This window comes from Esox lucius, chromosome 9, assembly GCF_011004845.1.
Source record: "Esox lucius isolate fEsoLuc1 chromosome 9, fEsoLuc1.pri, whole genome shotgun sequence".
Classification (NCBI taxonomy): domain Eukaryota; kingdom Metazoa; phylum Chordata; class Actinopteri; order Esociformes; family Esocidae; genus Esox; species Esox lucius.
The window spans coordinates 17,615,475-17,636,806 of NC_047577.1; the positions used below are offsets into that span (position 1 = coordinate 17,615,475).

The 21,332-nt window shown below is 44.2% G+C and overlaps 1 protein-coding gene across 3 annotated transcripts; it reads right to left on the reverse strand.

The window, feature by feature from the left end:
• Nucleotides 1-793: 793 nt before the first annotated feature.
• Nucleotides 794-18,189, reverse strand: LOC105021462 (MLLT6, PHD finger containing). 3 transcript variants are annotated; one of them, XM_010889159.4, is made up of 20 exons: nt 17,633-18,189; nt 16,597-16,676; nt 15,770-15,824; nt 14,719-14,828; nt 13,018-13,121; nt 12,810-12,903; nt 12,359-12,478; nt 12,112-12,198; nt 11,640-11,790; nt 10,455-11,312; nt 9,732-9,964; nt 9,186-9,285; nt 9,036-9,102; nt 8,746-8,894; nt 8,234-8,437; nt 7,922-7,998; nt 7,275-7,579; nt 6,936-7,011; nt 6,037-6,201; nt 794-3,796 (listed from the first exon to the last, which is right to left on the reverse strand). In XM_010889159.4, the coding sequence occupies exons 1-20, from the start codon at nt 17,739-17,741 to the stop codon at nt 3,761-3,763; spliced, it is 3,180 nt and encodes a 1,059-aa protein (XP_010887461.2). In that variant the 5' UTR covers nt 17,742-18,189; the 3' UTR covers nt 794-3,760. The 3 variants fall into 3 exon arrangements, with proteins under 3 accessions (XP_010887461.2, XP_010887460.2, XP_010887459.2); XM_010889158.3 differs by having other exon boundaries at nt 6,037-6,195; nt 7,275-7,630; XM_010889157.3 differs by having other exon boundaries at nt 7,275-7,630.
• Nucleotides 18,190-21,332: the final 3,143 nt, after the last annotated feature.

A 21,332-nucleotide genomic window follows, 5' to 3' on the forward strand; every position in this document is an offset into this window, starting at 1 on the left:
CTCACTGCAGTGTATTTTACGAATATATATATCAAGTAGACTTCTAATCTCATTATGAATTATGGTTGGTTAGTTTAATGTATTTGTTGATTCTATAATACATTTTTAATGTTCCTTAAAATAAATAAATAATGCTTTTGGTAATGGATAATTTCAAAGAAATGCACTATTGATTTATTAGACTATTACCATGGTATTGATGAGTATCGAGACTCATGTTATTTCTCTGGTATCATATCGAAATGTAAAATTCTTATATTGATGTCCCTAAGTGTCAATATATCACAAACCCCCAATATGCTTTAATGAGATTATAATTTGGTTACCAACACAATTAGTAAAACATGCTTTTATGTCATACCTGTGGTACTGTATACAGTCTCAAAGAGCTCAAAGAGTCAAACAGCATTCAGGATTCAAAGCACCCAGTTTATTTAGCCATGTGTCACACCCCCTTCAGTCTTTTTGCTTATGTATACCATGAGAATGTCAAAACGTTTATTTTTAATCTGCTAATTACATTGTTAAATAGCTCATAGTAATAAGCCGCCTGAAAGGTTTCAGGTATACTGCCAGTTTATCATGGCTTAAGGCTGTGTCCAGGCACTAAGGAAAATACCTTATAAGTGGGTGTACTGCCTAAATCCCACAACCTATCATGCATTAATCCTTTAATATACAAACTCTCATTTGCAAAGCAGTTAACCCAAATTATTTGAAGTATAACTGATGTAGCCTTTGCAAGAGCTACATTTTAAACAATGCCTCAAAACCAAGAAAATATGCCAAACGACTCAGTAAAATACATTTATTGACAGTAAAAGTTCAGTCGACTTCATTGTTTCCTTTTAATTTTTACACAAAAATATCAAAATACTTTACAGGGCATTAAATCTTAATATCTACTGATTCCTTTCTGATTAATTCTCTCTGTACAATGACAACAAAGCTTATCCTTTTTTTTATGCAGTGGTCATTCAAAATGCAATTTTTATATATTTTTTTAAAAACAATGCATTTAAAAATGATGCATAGTCTAACTTGGTATTTAGCTACTGATTTGAGAGACTTCACTGCATTTCATGCATTTTATGTCCCATGAAGTTAGTTCCATTTTCATCAAACTTCATTGAGAAAGAGGTGCTTAAATATGCTGCAATACATAAAAGATACACAAAACATACATTACATAATAAAAGAGATCATCCTGGTTATCTAAACATCAAAGTTTAGAAAACCAATGTGTCTGTACACAAACACATTTAAATATACAAGTTGTACTTATATATAAAAAAAAGGTATAAAATTAAAGATTAACATTTTATTGGGCCAAACTGCCCCAGTGCAACATGGGAAAGATATCCCCTTAAGATTCCTCTGCGGCACTCTTTCAGTCAAAACAATCTCTTGGACGTGTCATTTCTTATATTTCTACCTTAATCGTACAACAACTCATAAGGACATACTTGGTCAACTGCAGACCTCCTTTGGAAGTCAAGATAGACTAATAGGCTCATGGATTATCAACGTTATCATGTCCTATAGCTGTGTCACTACAGTATGTTACCAACTAGCAACACTGAAAGTCCCTCACTGACAACTATCTACAAAAACAGAACAGTTCTAATACTTACCGATATCACATGTACGGGAGGTCTATATAGATGTTGCAAACAGAGAACCAAAACACACTTGGAAATAATTTTTTTACCAAAGCTAAAAGAGGAAATAATAAAATAAAAGGTAACACAACAAATAGCCTAAATTCAGCCAAACAGTGAGTTTAAAAAACCATGGGAGAACGGCCTATGTAAGTCAAGGAGCTTGACCCCACCAGAGAAGGACCTGTTATGTGCCACACAAGAAAAAAGATGAGCAGCATACAGTAAAAAAAAGTAACAAAAAACATCCAGAGTTGCCTATGTGTTCTGCATGGTAACCTGTATAACGATATCATAATCTCAGTCGTAAGGCATACATAATTCTGTCATTAGAATAATGTAACTGATGTCACAGGACGTCATATATAAAAACAATAATAATAATAATAATAATAATGACAATAACAGCTGTTGACAACTGACTTAACATTAACCTGATGAAGCACTAATGAGCTGAGTCATGGTTGTTTTAGGAACGTAGTCACAAATGCTGTGAATGACTTCTGGGTTGTTACTGTGACAACATTATGTAGATCTTATGACAAAATAGTTACACCATCTATTATGGTCTATTCTTCTAAATACCAGAACATTGAACAGCATCTTAAGACAAATACAGATTACTCATCAGAGACTTATCAAAAGACGTTCACTTTACTATTGTTGACATTATAACTGCCTATCAAAGGTATAAATGTTAAGATTTAAAAGAGTGCTTTAACCTAAATCTGGAACAACATTTAATGTACCCAGTACAAAAACAAGACTAAAAAACTAAGAAAAGAAGATAACCTGCCTTGGGGCTAATTAGCTTGTGGTTCTTCCTCAGTTACTAGAATAATTATTAAGGCATTGACGACTATACAGTATTGCTAAAAGAACAACTCGTTTCCAGGTATTAAAACAACAATATGTACAACCGAAACAAATATGAAACACTAACACTTCAGCATATAGTGCAAAATATTCATACTAAATCCGTCACTAACAGGTCTGTTACAAGTAGTCTAGTAATAGAAAGTACCAAATGTTGTTGGCTAATTTGCTTTGCACATGGGTTGAGGAAAAAATATGAGTTTGTAACATATTAAATGTTTACAATTTTCAAATGTTTGGTTTTGTTTGATTAATCTCGGCATCAGCACGAATAATAAAAATAATAAATTCTCTATAATTTCTGTGGTGGACTGTGGCATAGCTGGCACTCTACACTTTCAACACCAGTCCCCAGATAACTTGGTGCCAGCCCGTAGCCATGGTAATAATACAACAGGAAAATAATATTGTAGTTGAACAAAACATGGGAGGGGAGAAAGCGAAAGGAAGACAGACCTTGAGGAAGACAGTTGAGGTTTAGAGAGAGGGCAAATAACTGATCCTCAATAAGTACATTTGGAGGGATCCATAATTTCCATGAGGGCCTCATCGCTTCAATGGGGGATCAGAGTGAAGGGATCTGTGGTGGTCTAAGGACATTTTGACCCAAAACACTCACACTTATTTCCAGGTCAACAGTTAGTCCTACCCACAGGCATTCCGGGAAGGTCTCTGGGCGTTGTAGTTTAAAGTGATGTGGTGATTGCCTTCTGAGTGACTGCGTGGAAAACGTATCGACGGGAAGTGCCTCAGGAGTAGCGGTTGATTTAGCATTTCCAAGTCCTATGCTGGACCATATAAAACCCGGACCAGTCTCTGCTACAACAGGGAATGCCATTGGTCTATTTAACAAATTAGTGCAATTCAATTAGAGACCACTGTATTCATGTTCTCTGAAAGCTGCCTATACACACACACACACGCGCATGCATGAGCGCACACGCACACACACATACATGCGCACACACAATCAACCCACACCTATAAGAAACAATCATTCAAATAGAAGAAAATCAAAGCATGAAATAAAAACATAACCGAGGAAGTCTGTGCCATTATACATTCAAAAAAGGGAAAAAGACAAACGGTAGAAGAGTTTCAGAGTCTTTCAGATGAGGATAAAAGGTGACCTTAGTTTTTGATGGAACAGCTCAATGACCTTTCTTTCCCCGTGCTATAGCTGCTGTCATGGCCGCGCCAGTTACAGACGTGAAGTAGCCAGGTTAGCTATTCTTGTCACTGCCCTTCTCTCCCATCCCCTGAAAAAATGAAACTGAGTTTAGATGGGCAACGAATTTAGTAGATTACTAAAATAAATTAACAGTAATCACTTTGTGACGACTGCGCCCTCTGCTGCCTCTTCTCCCCCTGGAGCGGGCAGGCCTCAGCGGTCGACGTCACCGGCCTTCTGACAGCACCGCCCATCAGTTCATCTCACCTGATTGTCTCGTTTAGCGCACACCTGGTCCTCATTTCCTTGATTCCCCCCAGTATACATGTTACCCTCTGCTCCCCTAGTCTTTGTGTGTTATTGTCTCGTGTTTCGAGCCACGTAGGACTGGACTTCTTGTTTATTCTTCATTAAACCCACCTGAGATTGCCTCCGCTGTTTCTGCTGCACCTTCTCTCAGTCCTGACACATTTCATAATCACAATTCTTGGTTGTTTTTTAATTATATTGCCCATTTTCCTCTATGCCCTATGGTAAATGTATAGAATTGTAGCAAACCTTTAAAACAGCAATATTTGTGTGGCATTTTTCAGTAAATAACCTGTAAAACTAAAACGGAGCAGAAATATAACAAAAAAAGTTGGGACGCTGTATACAATGTAAAGAAAACCAGAATGCAATGATGTGTAAATCATTTAAACCCTATATTCAATAGAATATAGTACAAAGACAACCTATCAAATGTTGAAACTGAGAAATGTTATTGTTTCTTGAAACATATATGCCTACTTTGAATTTGATGCCAGCAACACGATTCAAAAAAGTTGGGACAGAGGCAACAAATGACTGGAAAAGTTGAAAACCTGTTGGAACATCTCACACCTAATCAGGTCAATTGACAACAGGTCAGTAACATGATTGGGTATAAAAAGAGCATCCCAGAGAGGATGAGTCTTTCAGAAGTAAAGATGGGGAGGGGTTCACCACTCTGTGAAAGACTGTGCAGGCAAATAGTGCAACAATTGAAGAATAATGTTTCTTAATGTAAAATTGATAAGAGTTTGTGGAACTCATCATCTACAGTACATGATATCATTAAAAGATTCAGAGAATCCGGAGGAATCTTTGTATGCAAAGGACAAGGCCAAAAAAACAAAATTGGATTGCTGTGATCTTTGGGCCCTCAGGCGGCACTGCATTTAAAACAGACACGATTCTGTAGTGGACATCACTGCATGGGCTCAGGAACACTTCTGAAAACCACTGTCTATGAACACTACGTTGCTGCATCCACAAATGCAAGTTAAAACTCTACTATGCAAAGAAACCATATATAAACAAGATCCAGATATGCCGCCGCCTTCTATGGGCCTGAGCTTATGTAAGATGAACTGAGGTGAAGTGGAAAACTGTCCTGTGGTCTGACATTTTATCAGTGTTATCAGCGCACAGCCCAAAAGCTAGCATCTGTGATGGTATGGGGGTGCACTAGTCCACATGGCATGGGTGACTTGCACACCTGTGAAGGCACCATTAATGCTAAACAATATATACAGGTTTTGGAGCAATATATGCTGTCATCCAGACTACTTCTTTTTTTAGGGAGGGATTTGCTTATTTCAGCTAGACAATGCCAAACCACATACTGCACGTATATCAACAGCATGGCCCTGTAGAAAAAAGTCTAGTTCCTCAACTGGCCTGCCTGCAGTCCATAACTGTTACCCACTGAAAATATTGGGTGCATTTTGAAACAAAATATACAACAAAGGAGACTCTGAAATGTTGAGCAGCTGAAATCCTATATCAATCAAGAATGGGAAAACATTTAGCTTTCAGAACTACTGTAGTTGGTCTCCTCAGTTCCCGAATGCTTATTGAGTATTGTTAAAAGAAGAGGTGATGCAACACTGTGGTTAACATACCCCTGTCCCAAATTTTTTGAAACGTGTCGCTGGTATCAAATTCAAAATGGGCATGTGTTTTTCTAAAAACAACAGAATTTGTACTATTTTCCATTAAATATAGGGATGAAATTATTTGCACATCACTGCATTCTGTTTTCCTTTGCATTTTTACGCAGCGTCCCAACTATTTTGGAAACCGGGTTGCATATATGCACGCAATATATTGGTTAGATGTGTGATTCAACCACAGGCAAGGTTTTGTCGGAATGGATGGTGGCGTAGCCAAGGTGGTTGGCTGTTGGCCTGTGACCAACCCCCGTTTTACAGATGTGCCTGATCCAGCACTTATATATGCAATAACGCTATTCAAATGAGGATTTCTTAATAACACCATAAATAGACTCCCCTTATCCTCACTCACCCCAGGCTTGTGAAGGGCATTCTCCTGCAGGCCGAAAAGGGCGTTTCCCTGACTGCTCTGCAGGGGTGAGGCCCCCAGGTTGGGGGACTGGGCGGTGGGGGTGAGGCGCTGCAGCTCCCTCTGTCTCTGCTGCTGGAGCATCTGGTAGACCACCGCCTGCTGTTCCTGTGACACCCACAGGGGCGATGAGTGCTTTGAGACCAAAACACGCCAGGCCACGGTACTACTTAGCAAATAATTACACCTCGTAACGAAATTGGGTGTGGTTCTGTCTGTCTACCCCGGTCCAGCAACCGCTTTGTTTCTCCCTATTCCCTCCCCTCAAACATTTAAATAATGTCCAATTGTACCTACAAACCTGCCACTTGAAAATCCTGATGTGTGCCATTCGCACTGTGCCTCCGGCCAGGAAGACATTTGGTTCAGCACGTATGTGGACAATGCTAACTCAACTACAACCTGAGCAGTCAAGGCTCAAACCTAGACTGTGGTGGCGCGCTTTCACCACAGACATCCGACAGTAACGCATTTACACTGATTGGCCTGACTCTGGCACCAATACAAAATTAATATTGCGATTTTGCAAGACACATTCACCTCATTGGACCCGAGGCATGAAATTGGTGTACAGGTCTACTCTCAATGAATCTGGTGTACATGTCTACTCTCAATGAATCTGGTGTACAGGTCTAATGTCAATTAATCTGGTGCACAGGTCTACTCTCAATTAATCTGGTGTACAGGTCTAATCTCAATTAATCTGGTGCACAGGTCTACTCTCAGTTAATCTGGTGCACAGGTCTCAATGAAACTGGAAACAGGAAACCAGCATTTAGAATATTCCGCTGACTCCTAAGCCTTCGTGGCAACGGGTTTGCATGGACAGACGGGGACATTACCGGTGTAAAGTGCTGCGAGGCAAGGAACTGTTGCAGCTGCTGCTGCTGCTTCTGCTGCTCAGACAGGAGAGAGGACCTGAAACACAACCAAGGCACGTAACTCCTCCGGTAAAAACCTCACCCGCCAAACCAACCGCCCCAGCTACGGGAAACAGTCAGCGTGGCCGGCCACCAGAACCAACCAACGGCGCTGACAGACATCGACAGTGTCTCGCTGACCTAGAAAGCGATCGTTCGCTGCCTTAATGGCAGTGTCCTGATAGCGGCGGCTGTCGCAAAAACGACAAAGTAACAGGTCATTAATGCGACGCCGTTAAAAAAGGGAATATGAGTACTCACGGGCTCATGCTCTTGGGGAGCTGCAGGCCTTGCGTCAAGGCCTGGCTAAGAGGGGGAGGCTGGGGCCGCAGGGCGGGCAGGGGGGGCTGGGGGGCGTTCTGGCCAGGCAACTGGATCACCCCGTTCAGGCTGCCAAGCGAGCCGTTCATATTCAGCTGGGGACTTCCTGCCAGGGACGCCATGAGCCCGCCCACCACGGAGCTGCCAGTCTGACCCCCCAGGCTGTCGGTCAAACCCCGCCCACCCAGGCCGTTCAGTAGGGGTTGGTTGAAGGAGCCGGGGCTCTGCTGAGGCGGCGGGGTGCTCTGGAAGGAGAGGGAGGAGCTACTGCGGGAGGGACTACCAGAGTGGAGCTCCTAAAGTCGGAAGATTAAAAACACGGGCTAAAACTAATAGGACGGCTGTGGGTTCACTTAAAGGGGAACTCTGTAAGTGTCACTTCTCCATATTTCAGATATTACTGTTCCCTCATTGTACAAACAAGGGAAGGCAGTACTCCCGATTGAAAATGAAACTTACAACGCACCTTTAAATGCTACAGTGTAGGTTACTGTATGGTCAGTGCAAAATGTCTTCTTACACAGCGGGTGCAGTTGTACTGATGGGCCGCGAGGTAAAGGAAAGGACAGGTACAAAGGGGTTCTCACCTCAGATGAGGTGATGAAGGAGGTATCATTCAGGAAGCAGCTTTTGGACAGGGGACTCTTGTTGCTGCTGAGGGGGTCTATGGGAACCAGAGGCACACAGGGATACAGATACAGGGACAGGGAATCCATCAACACAACTTTTTCGATTTCTAGATTATTCTATACTATATTGAGTTCATTTAAGGAGATGGGTTTAGAGGTAGGGGTGATAATCAAGGCTCAACCGCACGTTTTCTTCACAAACTAGCAAACGAACAAGGGACGGGGTAAGAAACCACAGAACGGAGCGTTGAAGGGCAGGAGGTTTCTGACCGTGTGCCGAGGACAGGAAACTGTTGTGGGTGGTGGCGGGGGCAAAGCCCTGGGCGGATCGGTGGGTCTGCGGGGGGAACGGCACGGCCAGCTCCACGTTGAGGAGCTGCAGACGCTCCTTCTTGGCCGTCAGGCTGAGGATCTGGTCCTGGAGACGCTGGTTCTCCTGCTGCAGCGAGTGGAGCGACTGAAGCATCTCCACAACTGGAAGAGAGAAGGGAGGAGACGGGGAGGAGCGAAAAGGGAGACGAAAGAATATTGTGATAAGCAGGGAAGGAAATGAGAAAGAAGAGGAATGTTCACAGTGTGCGCCGCTTTAACTAACGCTGTCAGACACACGTCAAAGAGGATTACAGGAATCTCAAAGACATTAGGTCTGCGCACTTCTCACTCAAGATAACACGCTGCACCTTCAAAGCCTACACAAATAGAAATTGGAACCGGGGCGTGTATGACAGAACAACAGTGGATTCTGTTCCACTTTAACAACAGGTTTGAATTAAGCCACTGACTGTTGGCTCCCATCTCTCCGTTGCTGTGCTTCTCCAGGAGGAGCTCTATGTGCGAGCTGGACAGAGGGACGTTCTCTGGGCGGCCGCCAACCCCGGGTCCCACGCCTTCCCTCTGGTCAAACAGCAGGGGCAGACTACTCATGGGAGACCTGGGGGAGGGAGGGGAGAGTGGTTGAAGAATCATTCAAGGGACTATAAGTTATGGGCGGGAAAGTTGCTTTGGAGTGCAGTGCCATTTTGCAAGGTTTTTTTCTTGCACGTTGAGAGCCAAGGTTCACAGGGCAACTTACTGCGAAGAGAGACTTTCCCGCGGTGAGTTGCCCTGACATGGGAAGCGACAGTCGTCCATGTTGGACTCTGAGAAGGGAGAGAGATGTTAGTGCAGGTAGATTTTTGCCATGCAACTCCCAGGTCTCTAGCTGGTTGAATAAGCGTGTTACCTGGCAGTGTCTGGGTGTGGTTCAGTAGCGCAGAAGCATTGGAGAGGCCAAAGGGATGAGAGGAGCTCAGACCAAAGGAAGAGCTGGAACATGGGTGCAACTACAAACACATACACACAGACCAAAAAAAACGATTTTCCTGTTCATTGACTTGTGTTCCACACTTTGAGGTGTAAATAGCATTTCTTCAGAAGGTTATGATAACCCGTTTTGTGTGAAATTCAAGAAATTCCAAGAGGGGGACAAGCCAACCGGGACTGTATATGTAAATCAGATAAAGCATGTCAAGCCCCAGAGGATGTATAGGTTAATAAATGATAGAAAATGTACTTTGAAATTACTGAAATAAATGGAACACAAAAAAATACAGAAAGATTACATGGGGGGGTTTATGTTTTCAGTTACCTGACAACCAAAGACACGTGGCATTCTAATTTAGTGGTAACTTACAGCATATCATGTACTCTAGTACAAATTGGACAAAGGTAGGGCACTATTTAAGGAAAAGGGTGCCATGATGGGCAACTATGAAGCTTATTTGAGTACCTGCATGTTGGGGGCAGAGTTGACTGCTTGAAGTGACAGTGTGGAGACATGCGATGGCAGGAGGGCTGAAGAGAGAGCAGTGCTACTGATGCCCCCGCCCAAAGACAACGGGCTGCTACAGATGCCCCCGCCCAAAGACAACGGGCTGTTACTGATGCCCCCGCCCAAAGACAAAGGGCTGCTACAGATGCCCCCGCCCAAAGAGAGATGCTCCTTCTGACTAGTATAGATTCCTGAAGAAAAAAGCAGTTACAAATGTTACTCATTTTTAAAACACACATATACATACACATATACATACACACATATACATACACACACTGACGACCAGACACCACAAAGAGATCCTATCTTCTGGGAACACGGCGTAAGCAGGAAGTCACTGACGCACATGATCTCACTGTTGACACTAAACACAAAACCACAATCTACCAAATATCTCAAACTACATAAGGCCAGATTTAGTTCATGCTGTATGTGCAAAAACGCGCTACCATAAAGCTGGCCTCTGTTGTTAAAATTCTGTATCTTGCTGCCTGAATATATAGTATTTAAATTCAGACACTTCTATACATGTGTGTATATCCATCCCCCACATTTCCATAATGCATAGAAATGCTGTGTATTGTCACATGCAAGTTCTCACTTGCAGTCACACACAGGAAACCTGAGGGCTACCGCACACTGGAGCACGCCCACTCAGCCAGATCTGGCGAGACTTACCGGAGCCGAGCGCGGTGTTACCGCGGCCTGTGGAGAAGCTGACGCTACAGGACGTGGAGGAGGAGGGGAAGGAGGACGAGGAGAGGGAGGAGGTGGGCAGGGTGGAGGAGTGCGCCGTGTGCGGGAGGCTGGGGGAGCCGGGGAAGTGCGAGGAGGAGGATGTCAGGGGGTGAGGGGGGGTCGTGTGGTGATAGTGGTGGTGGTGCTCCTCATCCCTCCTCTCCGTCCTGTCCCGGTTCTTGCTCCCCCGTGGGCGACCCGGTCCGTGGCGGCTCTTCTTGTTGCCGCGGTGCCTCCTCTCCCTGTGGGGCAGCGGGGGCGGGGGCGTGGCCCGGCTCTCATCTAGGTCCGCCTCCTCCAATATAGGGGGTGTGGTTAGGTGCGGGGGCTTGGACAGGGCCTTGGAAGGCTTGTGGTCCCCCGAGGAAGAGGAGATTTTGCGCAGCTTGGTGCTGGAGCCGCCAAGCCCTCCCGAAGATGAAGTGATGCGCATGATAGACCCAAAGGTGGAGATGGTGACTTTGGTCTCGAAGGAGCTGGCCTCGCCCTCTGACCTCTCATGACCCTTCGACGACCCTCCGTGGAGGCCATCAATGGGGGTCAGGGCTGGGGGCTGCAAAGAAGCCTTCTTGTGGTATTTGCTGGTGTCTGCTTCCTCTTCTTCTTCATCGTCCTCTTTCTCCTCTTCCTTTTCCTCCTCCTCCTCGTCGTCATTTTCCTCCGGCGCTCTTCGTCGGGTCCGCTCACTGCGGTGCTCCTCGTCTCCGTGCTCATCCCCTCCTCGGTCGTGGTCACGCTCCAGGCGAGAGGATGAGGAAAAAGAGAGGAAGTCTTGAGCTGAGGACAGGGAGCCGCCGCCTGGGAACAGACAGCAGAGAGTCTAACGTAGCAAACGGACTCAACATGTAATACCTAAAAGGACAGAGCATACCCAAACCAGTAGCAAAAGGTCAAATAAATCACAGTCAGGTGAGCTAAACAAAGGGGCTTATGTATCTGCATGTTGCACTAAAACAAATTCTTCCTTTAACAAACCAGGTTTACGGTCCACAAGGTGGGCAGGGTGCAATTAAAAAAAGGAAATCCGGCGCCGCCCACTTGTTTGTGTTCAGTATAAAATGTTTGAGACAAAAATGGCGGAAAGGTCGTTCTGTAACGATGTTCTGTAAAGCGCTGGGTTAGTACCTGTGTTGAAAGGACTGGAGGAGCAGGAAGAAGAGGAGCAGCTCTTGCCAATGCTTCCTATCTTCTTACTGCGGTGACCCAGCTGGCTGTGAGAGCTCGGCTTTTTCAGCTTGCCCTCGTTTTCCTTGGTGCTGTGGTGACCAGACGACAACTACGACCCAGTGAGGTCAAGGGGGAAAAAGAAGTCATCAAAGATTATAGCCTTAGATTATAGCCACTCATGGATTGGTAAGTAAGTAGCGTTAGAAGGGGCAAACAAGGACCTTGTCTAGATGAACCCATTTTATCAAATGCATCAACATTTACCATTAGTTCAAACTATTCCAAATGGTTATTTTAGCAGAGTGTTAAATGGCAGATATGATGGGTGGATAAGGGGAATCAGGAAGGCCATGTATAATATGTATAGAAAGACAGAGTGAGAAACAGAGTAGGGACAGGTGTTTGGTGACTGGGGTTGGATGGGCCTTACCTTGTCCACGCTGCTGGTGAGTGCCGACCCCAGACCGTCAGAGGACTTCTTATGCCACTCTTTCTGCCTCATCTTGTCCTTGTGACTCTGAAGGATATCGAAGGGAGACGCTTTGATCAGTCATGCAAATACGGGACTGAATGGGCGCCAAGCGACTGCTAAGAGATGCATGCACAGTCCCTAATTCCTCACACTCACCCCGATCACACACACTCACGCGCACTCACGTGAACTCACGTGCACTCACCTTCCTGGGTCTGTGGTGGTGGGAGCCGTGTTTTTCCTGGGCAGGGGACGCGGAGTGCCCCCTAGAATGGCTGAAGGAACTGCGTTCTGCGTTCTCCCCGCTGGAGCGCATCTTTTTCTGCTGCATTAACCCCGAGAGGACAAGCAGAGTGTCACTACAGCCAGCAGCAACAGCGCCGGGGACAACTGAACCAGGCCCACTCTAGGACCAACAGGCAAACCGTATAGCAACCACAGGGAAACAGCCAGAGGGGAGATCGCCGCAGGGCATAAGTCTCGTCCAGCCTCGAAAGGCTACGCTTCCTACATTTTCCGGAATGCTCCGGCCTCAACAACCCTCGATTACAAGCTTCTTAAATAGCCAACGCAAAGGACCTCAAGTCTATCTGTTTCACTAGCAAGCCCTGAACAGAAATATTCCAAGGAAGCGCGGGGAGGCCCGGGGATCTTACCATCTTGCTGTAGTGGTGTTTGCAGTAGCCACAGTACTTGACATTGTCGGCCTCGGGGCCTTCCTCTTCGCACAGCAGGCCGGCCATCTGGGCACTGCAAAGGAACAGACCGTGAGACAGGCGGCAGGGGTCAGCGGTCGGCGTGCGCCCTGAAGAAGGCACGTGCGGTTGGGGCGTGTGGGGGGGGGGGCACGCGGAACGCGCTCACCAGGTGACGTGGAAGGCCTGTCGACAGCCCTGGCGGTTGCAGGTCATGCAGGCTCCGCAGGCGGCCTTGCTCTCCCTCCCGTGGTCTTCGCAGATGTAACACGTCTGGGGGGGAAAAGGCGAGCGGAGGGAAACAGTGAATACAGAGGGAGATGGCGGCTTGGGCTCGTCGGACGGCTCGGTGCTTCAGCCTCCGGTCGCGACGGTACCGCTGCGGCGCGGGTTCAAATCCAGCGTACGGCGAAAAACTCTTTCCTCGCTGTTTAGGGAAGGCCTAGAAATGCAACATAATACATGTTCAACAAAATAAGACAAAAAAAAAAAAGAACGACGACAGACCGGAACATGCCAGAACATACCTCCTCTTATCAGTGAGCGTCCCATCTGAAATACTTCCCGCATGCGAGACACAGTAAATGCCCGTCCAAATGACCCTGTCCCTAAAGGGGTACACCTCTTAGGACCGCCACAAAAGTAATAGGTTGTCATTCTGGACGGAGCCCACGTGATACTGCTCAACCGCCCGGGTGTAACCAAGGCCCAGGGCCCGAGCTGGTGCTGGCCTGTCACTGATACCAGGCTGTTATGAGACATTCCACCTCCCTCCTCTTCACATCTTGCCGATGTGAATGGGGGGGGGGGGGGGGGCTGTCTACGGAGGGACGAGAGGCCTAGCAACAGGTGCCGGACAAAGGAACAGCGGGTCGCTTACCTTCCTTCCAGCCCTCCCTCCCCCATTCACCCCTCCTTGTGCCCCCGGGGATCTTTTCTTCGTGAGATGTCAGCCATATGTAATGCTGGGTCAAAGGCAAATGAGGAGACGGCATCTGGATCTACTGTAAAGGAGCCGGGCATGCCCCCCCCCCCGTCCTGCACGCCGGCCTCCTCCTTGCCCAGCGCGGCCCGTGGTTAACCGGGGTCCGGGGGGAGGGGTCGGGGGGTGGAGTCGGGGGGGGGTTTGCGGGGCGGTGGGGTGTACTATTTGGAAGTCGTCCATTGTCCACTCAAACGGCCACTGGGAACGCGGGGCAGGCGAATCTGGATGAATGGCTCTGACAACCCGGAGCGGAAAGCTGCATGCAATTCACTGTATCTGCTCCTGACACTGTAAGCAGACACCTACCGCGAGGCAAGCACTCACCATTATACTGACACACACATTTTGGTAGCATTGACTCTGACAGAAATGTAATCCAATCACATGAAGGCTTTCATTCAAAAGTCCGGGCTGGTGGGCGTACATTGAATATGGACCCCCCCCCCCCAACTCCCCCAGTAGAGATCACTCAGGGCCATTAGGCCTAAGATCCTGCAGACTGAGGGGGGGATACGTAGCACATGAACATCCAGATGCCAACTTTAAAAGGGCTCACTAACACGCATAGAGTGGCTGAAAGAGAAGGCTCGGGGGAAACTCTGGAGGATCTCATGAATGGTTTGCCTGTGCTGAATGTGATTGTCTCCTAATGACTGCTTGTGGTCACGTCAAAAGCTTCTGCGCTGAATAGGGGGGGAAAAAATTCCCATGCTTTTGTGAGGGCCACTGAAGACACATCTATAGGTGACCATTTGTTCTGGTTGAAAAAACAATACATCCAGCTTGATTCTACCTTTTGCGGTAGGCCAATTGGCATGGGAGTTATCACCCCTCCTACAAGGAAGAAACAGGTTATTGACAGTGGAGATGAACAGGGAACAGTACCTTGATGTATCTCTCGTGAGGGACGTACTGCAAGACGATGGGCTCCATGGTGAGAACGTTGGCAAACTGTACTTCAGGTATGTAGAGTGCACACACCACATGGGCCCAGCCTAGATAGAAAACAACTCTTATTAGTAATATTATAAAACCATCAAACACCTGTAAACACGCACATATGACTGGCTGGGGACATTACTTTGAATACGAAACGTCCTGTATGTGTTTTGTTACCCACCAATCAATATGTCTTCATTTTAAATGGTTTTAGGTACAAATGGGTAACAGCTGAATGAGAAATCATTGAAGACTTTGCAGAGTTAGTTGAAAACAATGACAATTTTAACTGGATTATTTTTTTTTTTATCTCAATGACAAATATGGAACAATAAAATATTGTTTAAGTATAAATTACACTAATTACAATAAATGGTTCTGGTACAATAACCAAAGATGTAAATTACCAATCACTTTGTAACCTTACACACACACACACACACACACACACACACAAACAAAGTATGTATTTGTAAGGCAGAGCAAAAGTGGAAGACAGAGGGATTGATAGAAGATCGAGGGAGAGGGAGGAAGGAATAAAAGTATGTTGGTAAATCCCAAAGGAGCCCTTCCATCCTCCACTCCACCCTCGGCCCTCCATTTGTGCGCCTCCTCCATTTGCACAAACGTAGCTAGTTCAAGTAGTTAGCAAAGTGGAATCCCATAAGGCACTGGGTTATTTTTGAGCTTGCGCAGTTTCACACAAAAAAAATGGATAGGAGTGTCTGATGATATGACATGGGAATTAAAGCACATCTCACATTTACGAGATGAAATATGTCCTTAATAAAAAGTGAATATGTGGATTATGTTTAGTTCTTCTTCAACACTAAGAGGGACGTGTAAATTACAACTTGATGCTTGTTTTATTAAGTAACAGTGGACCATTAATTACATCATATTAAACCCCTAGCCACTCTCGGACATCACCCTCTGAGCAAGTGTGTAGGTTATAGGAGTTGGTTTGAGATTCATAGTGTGTCTCTTAGGAGCTTACCTCCACTGTCTGTCCTCTTGAGGGCGCCATCTTTGTGGGGGCACAGCTCACATCTCTATACATAAAGAGAGCACAGCTCATGATGACCAACTATATACAGAAGCCAATACAAAATACCATACATACAACAGGTAAGGTGATACAGCCTATTAAATAGATTTTACTGACCATGTATATGGATGATTCAAGCAGTAAGGCACAAGGGGGTGTAGCATTCTGGTAATATACCATATGGTTAAGGGCTGTTATATACCATGGTTAAGTGTTATTAAATACCAAGGTTAAGGGATATTATATACCATTCTTAAGGGCTGTTATATACCAGATTTAAGGGCTGTTATATTCCATAGTTAAGGGCTGTTATATACCATATTTAAGGGCTGTTATATACCATGGTTAAGGGCTGTTATATACCATGGTTAGGGGCTGTTATATACCATGGTTAAGGACTGTTATATACCATGGTTAAGGGCAGGTATATACCAAGGTTAAGGGCTGTTATATCCCATGGTTAAGGGCAGGTATATACCAAGGTTAAGGGCTGTTATATACCATGGGTAAGGGCTGTTATATACCATGGTTAAGAGCTGTACTTAGTCACGACGTAACACTGAGTGCCAGGCTATTTCCCTTAGCCATGTTAAACTGACCATATGGCACAATCCCCTGAAGTGTTGATTTCTATTGGAAACTGTCTATGAACAAGATTCTAACTGTAATTTGATGTGGTACTAATGGAATTAGGTATGATATACCACAGCTTTTAGCAAATTAGCATTTTGGGCTGGAACCAGACAGACTTGATGTGATATTGGATATTAACTCACCACTCTTGCAGCTCTCTCCTGAGACTCACACTTCCTACAGAACCATGGTCCAGTAGGTACCTGGACGATGCCATAGCATGCTGTGCCACACACAGACACACACACGCACACACACACACACACACAGACTTTAGACTACAAATAAAATGAGAAACTACTACACAAACCAAAATATTTAACTTCCAGTTAAATGTTTAATCTGATTAGTGACAACTAATTTTGTTCATAGGTAACCAGCCTCATGGAGAGCATGGCCAGGCAGGACTAATAGTTAACTAACATATTGGGATGTGTTCTACCTGTTCTATTGTCACAGACTTAGAACATAGTCAGAGCTTTAGGATGATAGAATTAGTGTGACAGTTAACAACATATTTTTTGAGAGTATAATTATTGAGAGGTGACCCAAAAATCTATCTAAACTATTGATTAATGTCAACATATATATCTTTTTTTTTTTTACTTTAAATGCAGTGGTTTTGTTTAGTAAAACAAAAGTCATATTTGACACTTTCAAACTCAGCTTGTATTGTTTGTGGCCTCTAAATTGTAATTGATATGTATCCCTCATGATAGAATACAAGCCTCTGGGAATATGCTGTGGAGGAGAGCACAAAGTAATCAAAATTAATGGCTCTTATTAAAGTCGTAATGGGACTGACACAGTGAGTAAATACATAGTTGCGCTGCGGAGATACTATGATGTCAACAAAGCATGTGGATACATCATTGACCAAACAATGCATCCTGGAGGCCCGACCAGCCAGTCTACCGCTACGTTTGAATCGATTGCTAGCTAAATAGGTGCGTAACTTAGTATCGAAGAATAGCCACACTACCAAACAGTCCGCGCCATAAGGGCTTGATGTCATTTTCTATGTCGCCTCTTTCGAGCTTGCACCATGTCAACGCTTGTCGATTGAAATAACACCCCCCTCCCACACATAAACATAGACATGCACGCGCGCACGTACGCACGCACCACCCCATCCTTCACCAAATACGTAATTACAATGTAATATAGTAAGCTAGTTACCCTGGTGCACAGCAACGCTGCACCCGTGCCCATCACAGTACACAAGAGGATTCTCAGCCCAGCCTCGCTCATCGGAACACACGCAGCAACCTCCAACCATTTCCCGCATACTGTTCCCATACGGTATTTTAACGGTTTTGCGACGACTTAACTCGCCAGGGTGTCAAGTAGTCCCCGACTTCAACGATGTATCAAACATGGTACTCGGTAGTCGTGGTACACAGCAACCAAGACTGAATCTCAGCGTGGGGTTCGGGTACAGCGAGTTTTCCGTGATGTCTTCCCGTCCCCAGTAGAACCGATGCAGTGCGCATGCCCAAATCGGCAGAGTAGTCAAACTGGGTGTGAAGATGACAATATTTCCATCCCTTGGAAGTTAAGTCCTTTTTCTTTCATACTCAATAACAATAACAGCCTATGTGGCCCTCTTCCTACACGATAATGCTGGAACAGCCTCCTATCCCCGCCTTTCTTAAAGCAATACTGACAAAAGCATGGATGACTACAACATGGATGTTCTTTCTGAACGAGAGAGTGGATAATGGTCCTTTTTACATAGCGCCACCTTTGGGGATCAAATGAAACAGAGATGAAAACAGACTTAGACGGAATTGAATACACAGATGTAGTTTGAGGAAACGATGACATGCAAACTATTATAACATTTAATATGGATATGCACTGTACCTCCCGCACCTGCTCTTCATTAGGCACGGCATTTCTCATGTTCTAAATGAATGTCTCTTTCACATGCTGCTAGTTTGGCCAGACACCACTAGATAAAAATCCTCAGGAACTGGTTAAATTAGCCTTCATAATAACCATCATTCATAATGATAATAATAAAATGTCAGTCCAATTGCTTTGCCCAAAATAATTTCTTTAGAGGCATTATAACAAATACATTATATTTCTAATACTGCATGTGTACCTAAAACATTTTTTATAATCTTAAATCAGTAGGTAAGGGCTGACAATTGTAAGTCAACAAAATGTTTTAATACTTAATTGTGATGTGTAATGTAAACACATATTGCAAACCTAACATGACTTATTACTTTATCTTAATCTGGAAGTAAACTGAACTGAAATGTTAAAAGATTATGCATTAAAAATACAGTACTCATCTCTGGTGTTTATGAACACAACATAAAACTGTAATGAAAAGTTTTACTAAAAGCTTCTGCAAGCTGAACTCAAAATTGACAGTCAGCATGTAAAACATCAATAGCTATGACAAAATATTGAGATTGGACAGCAACATCGTTGGCATAGTCCAGAAGGTTTACCCTATTTAAAATGCAAGTCAAAACCAGTAACCAAAATCTGTTTCTGCCATTTGTCATTTTTAGGAAACCTTTCTAACTTGCTCAATATGTGTTGTCAGACAGCTTGTCTTTTCAGCTCATAATCGTAACCTACCAAAAAAAGGCTTGTCATATCATGGATTGAGAGTCACCCATCTCTACAAACAAAGAGGGCTTTCTTTAATGGAAGCCTCTGTAATGCAAATTCTGTTCAGTGTGGAGTACCGCAGGGCAGCCGGCTAGGGAAATTGTTATCTATTTTTCCAAATGACCTTCCACTGATCTTGAAGAAAGCCTGTGTGGCTATGTATGAGGATGACTCCACAGTATACACGACAGCTACAAAAATAGAAGAAATACCTGACAAGCCCTACATAGCATGGTTAACTAGCAATAGGTTAGACCTGAAAAAAAACACTCACCCAAACCTGAACCCCATCCAGAGCAATTATTGAATAACGTAGCGACGGAGAAAGTTGGGACTGAACTGTTGGGTGTAATTTATTTTAAATCCAATTGCCTTTTATTTGGTGACAATGAGATACCAAACAAACAACATCTGAAGATGGCTGCAGTTCAGTCCCAGCAAAGCATCAAGACAGGAGATACCCAGTGTCTGCAGGCAATGGCTGGGAGAGTCCAGGTAGTATTACATTCAAAGAATATGCGAACAAATGATCTAAACTTTGACATAATAATCTGTCCCCCCCCCCAAAAATTCTGCCCTTCATTAGGGGGACTATTTATAAACAGAACCAGTGAAAAGTTTGGACACACCCACTCATTCAAAGGTATTTCTTAATTTTTTCCACATTGTAGAATAATAGTGAGGACATAAAACTATGAAATAACACCTATGTATATATATAATATTTTTTTTACTATTTTTCACATTGTAGAATAATAGTGAAGACATCACAACTATGAAAAAACAAGTGGAATAATGAAGTATCCAAAAATAGTTTAACAGATCAAAATACATTTTGGATTCTTAAAAGTAGCCACCTTTGTGTTGATGACAGTTTGGCACTCTTCTGACATTCTCTCAACCATCTTCGTGAGGTAGTTACCTGACATTTTTGCAATGTCTTTTCACCTAATGAAAATGGCAGTTATCGTCACCTATAGTCCCCTCCAAAAGTATTGGAACGGCAAGGTAAATTCCTTTGTTTTTGTTGTTCACTAAAGACATTTGGGTTTAAGATCAAAAGATGATTATGAGACAAGAGTTCAGAATTTCAGCTTTTATTTCCTGGTATTCACATCTAGATGTGTTAAACAACATAGGACATATCACCGTTTGTATTAGACCACAGCATTTTTAGGTGAGCAAAAGTATTGGAACATGTGACTGACAGATGTTTCTTATTGCCTAGGTGTTGCCTTTTAGGTTGATTGTTCAAACATTAAATAGCTCTGCATGACTAGTCTTAGTTATCATCTTTGGTTTAAACCTATAAAGACTGCATTTCTTGTTAAAGAGGATAAACCAACATGAAGACCAGAGAGCTGTCTATGGGAGAAAAGCAAGCCATTGGCAAGCTGAGAAAAGAAGGAAAATCGACCAGAGCCATTCATAATAATAGACATAGCATTTCTTCATCACAAGGTGTATTTAATAAAATCAAGGCGTTTTTCATAATTCAAATAACTTTCATAATATTCTGGCCTATTTCATAATCGTTTTTCATGATCACAAGGGATATGTCATCAATGCAAGTTGGTTATCTTTAGTCGCTGATTGGCTAATCCAGCAAAACTAGCTTTATCTACTGTTGCTCACTTGGGCATGCAAATAGTATTTCGCAGAGTTGTGCTTGAGGATAGCGATTTAGCGGTTTGTATGAAGAAAGTTCAGGCAAAATCACTATCATTAGAAATGCTAAAACAAGGGAAAATGCATGTACTGCTAGCGTCGTTAGGCCTGGGCTTCCGTTAGAATAGCCCCGAGTCTTTTGATCCAATTCCAAAAAATTAAGATACAACTAGATGTCTGCTTGTTTTGCGAACTGACTGGGGTGAATGGGGTGAGGGAGCCGGTCAACGACACACGACTATACGTTCTTATAGTGCGCTCGCTTTGTTTCAATTGCGCAGGGTGGTGTCTTGTTAAACAGATGGCGCATTGCGCTTGTTTCAACAACGTAGCGCACTTGTTTTAGCGGTGTGACTTGCAAAGGACGCAAATCGGCATCGCGTGCAGCGGTGAACGCAAAATCAAAAATGACTTTCAGAATCTCAACAGGGGCGCTGAGGCAGCAGGGGTGTCTGCTGCACCCATGTGTACAGTACTTTAGTTGCCTAGATATTGGCCACACTAACGGGCAGTGTTGAAGCAAGTACAGGATGAGCGAAAGACACTGATTCATCCATATGGTTACCACCAATAATAA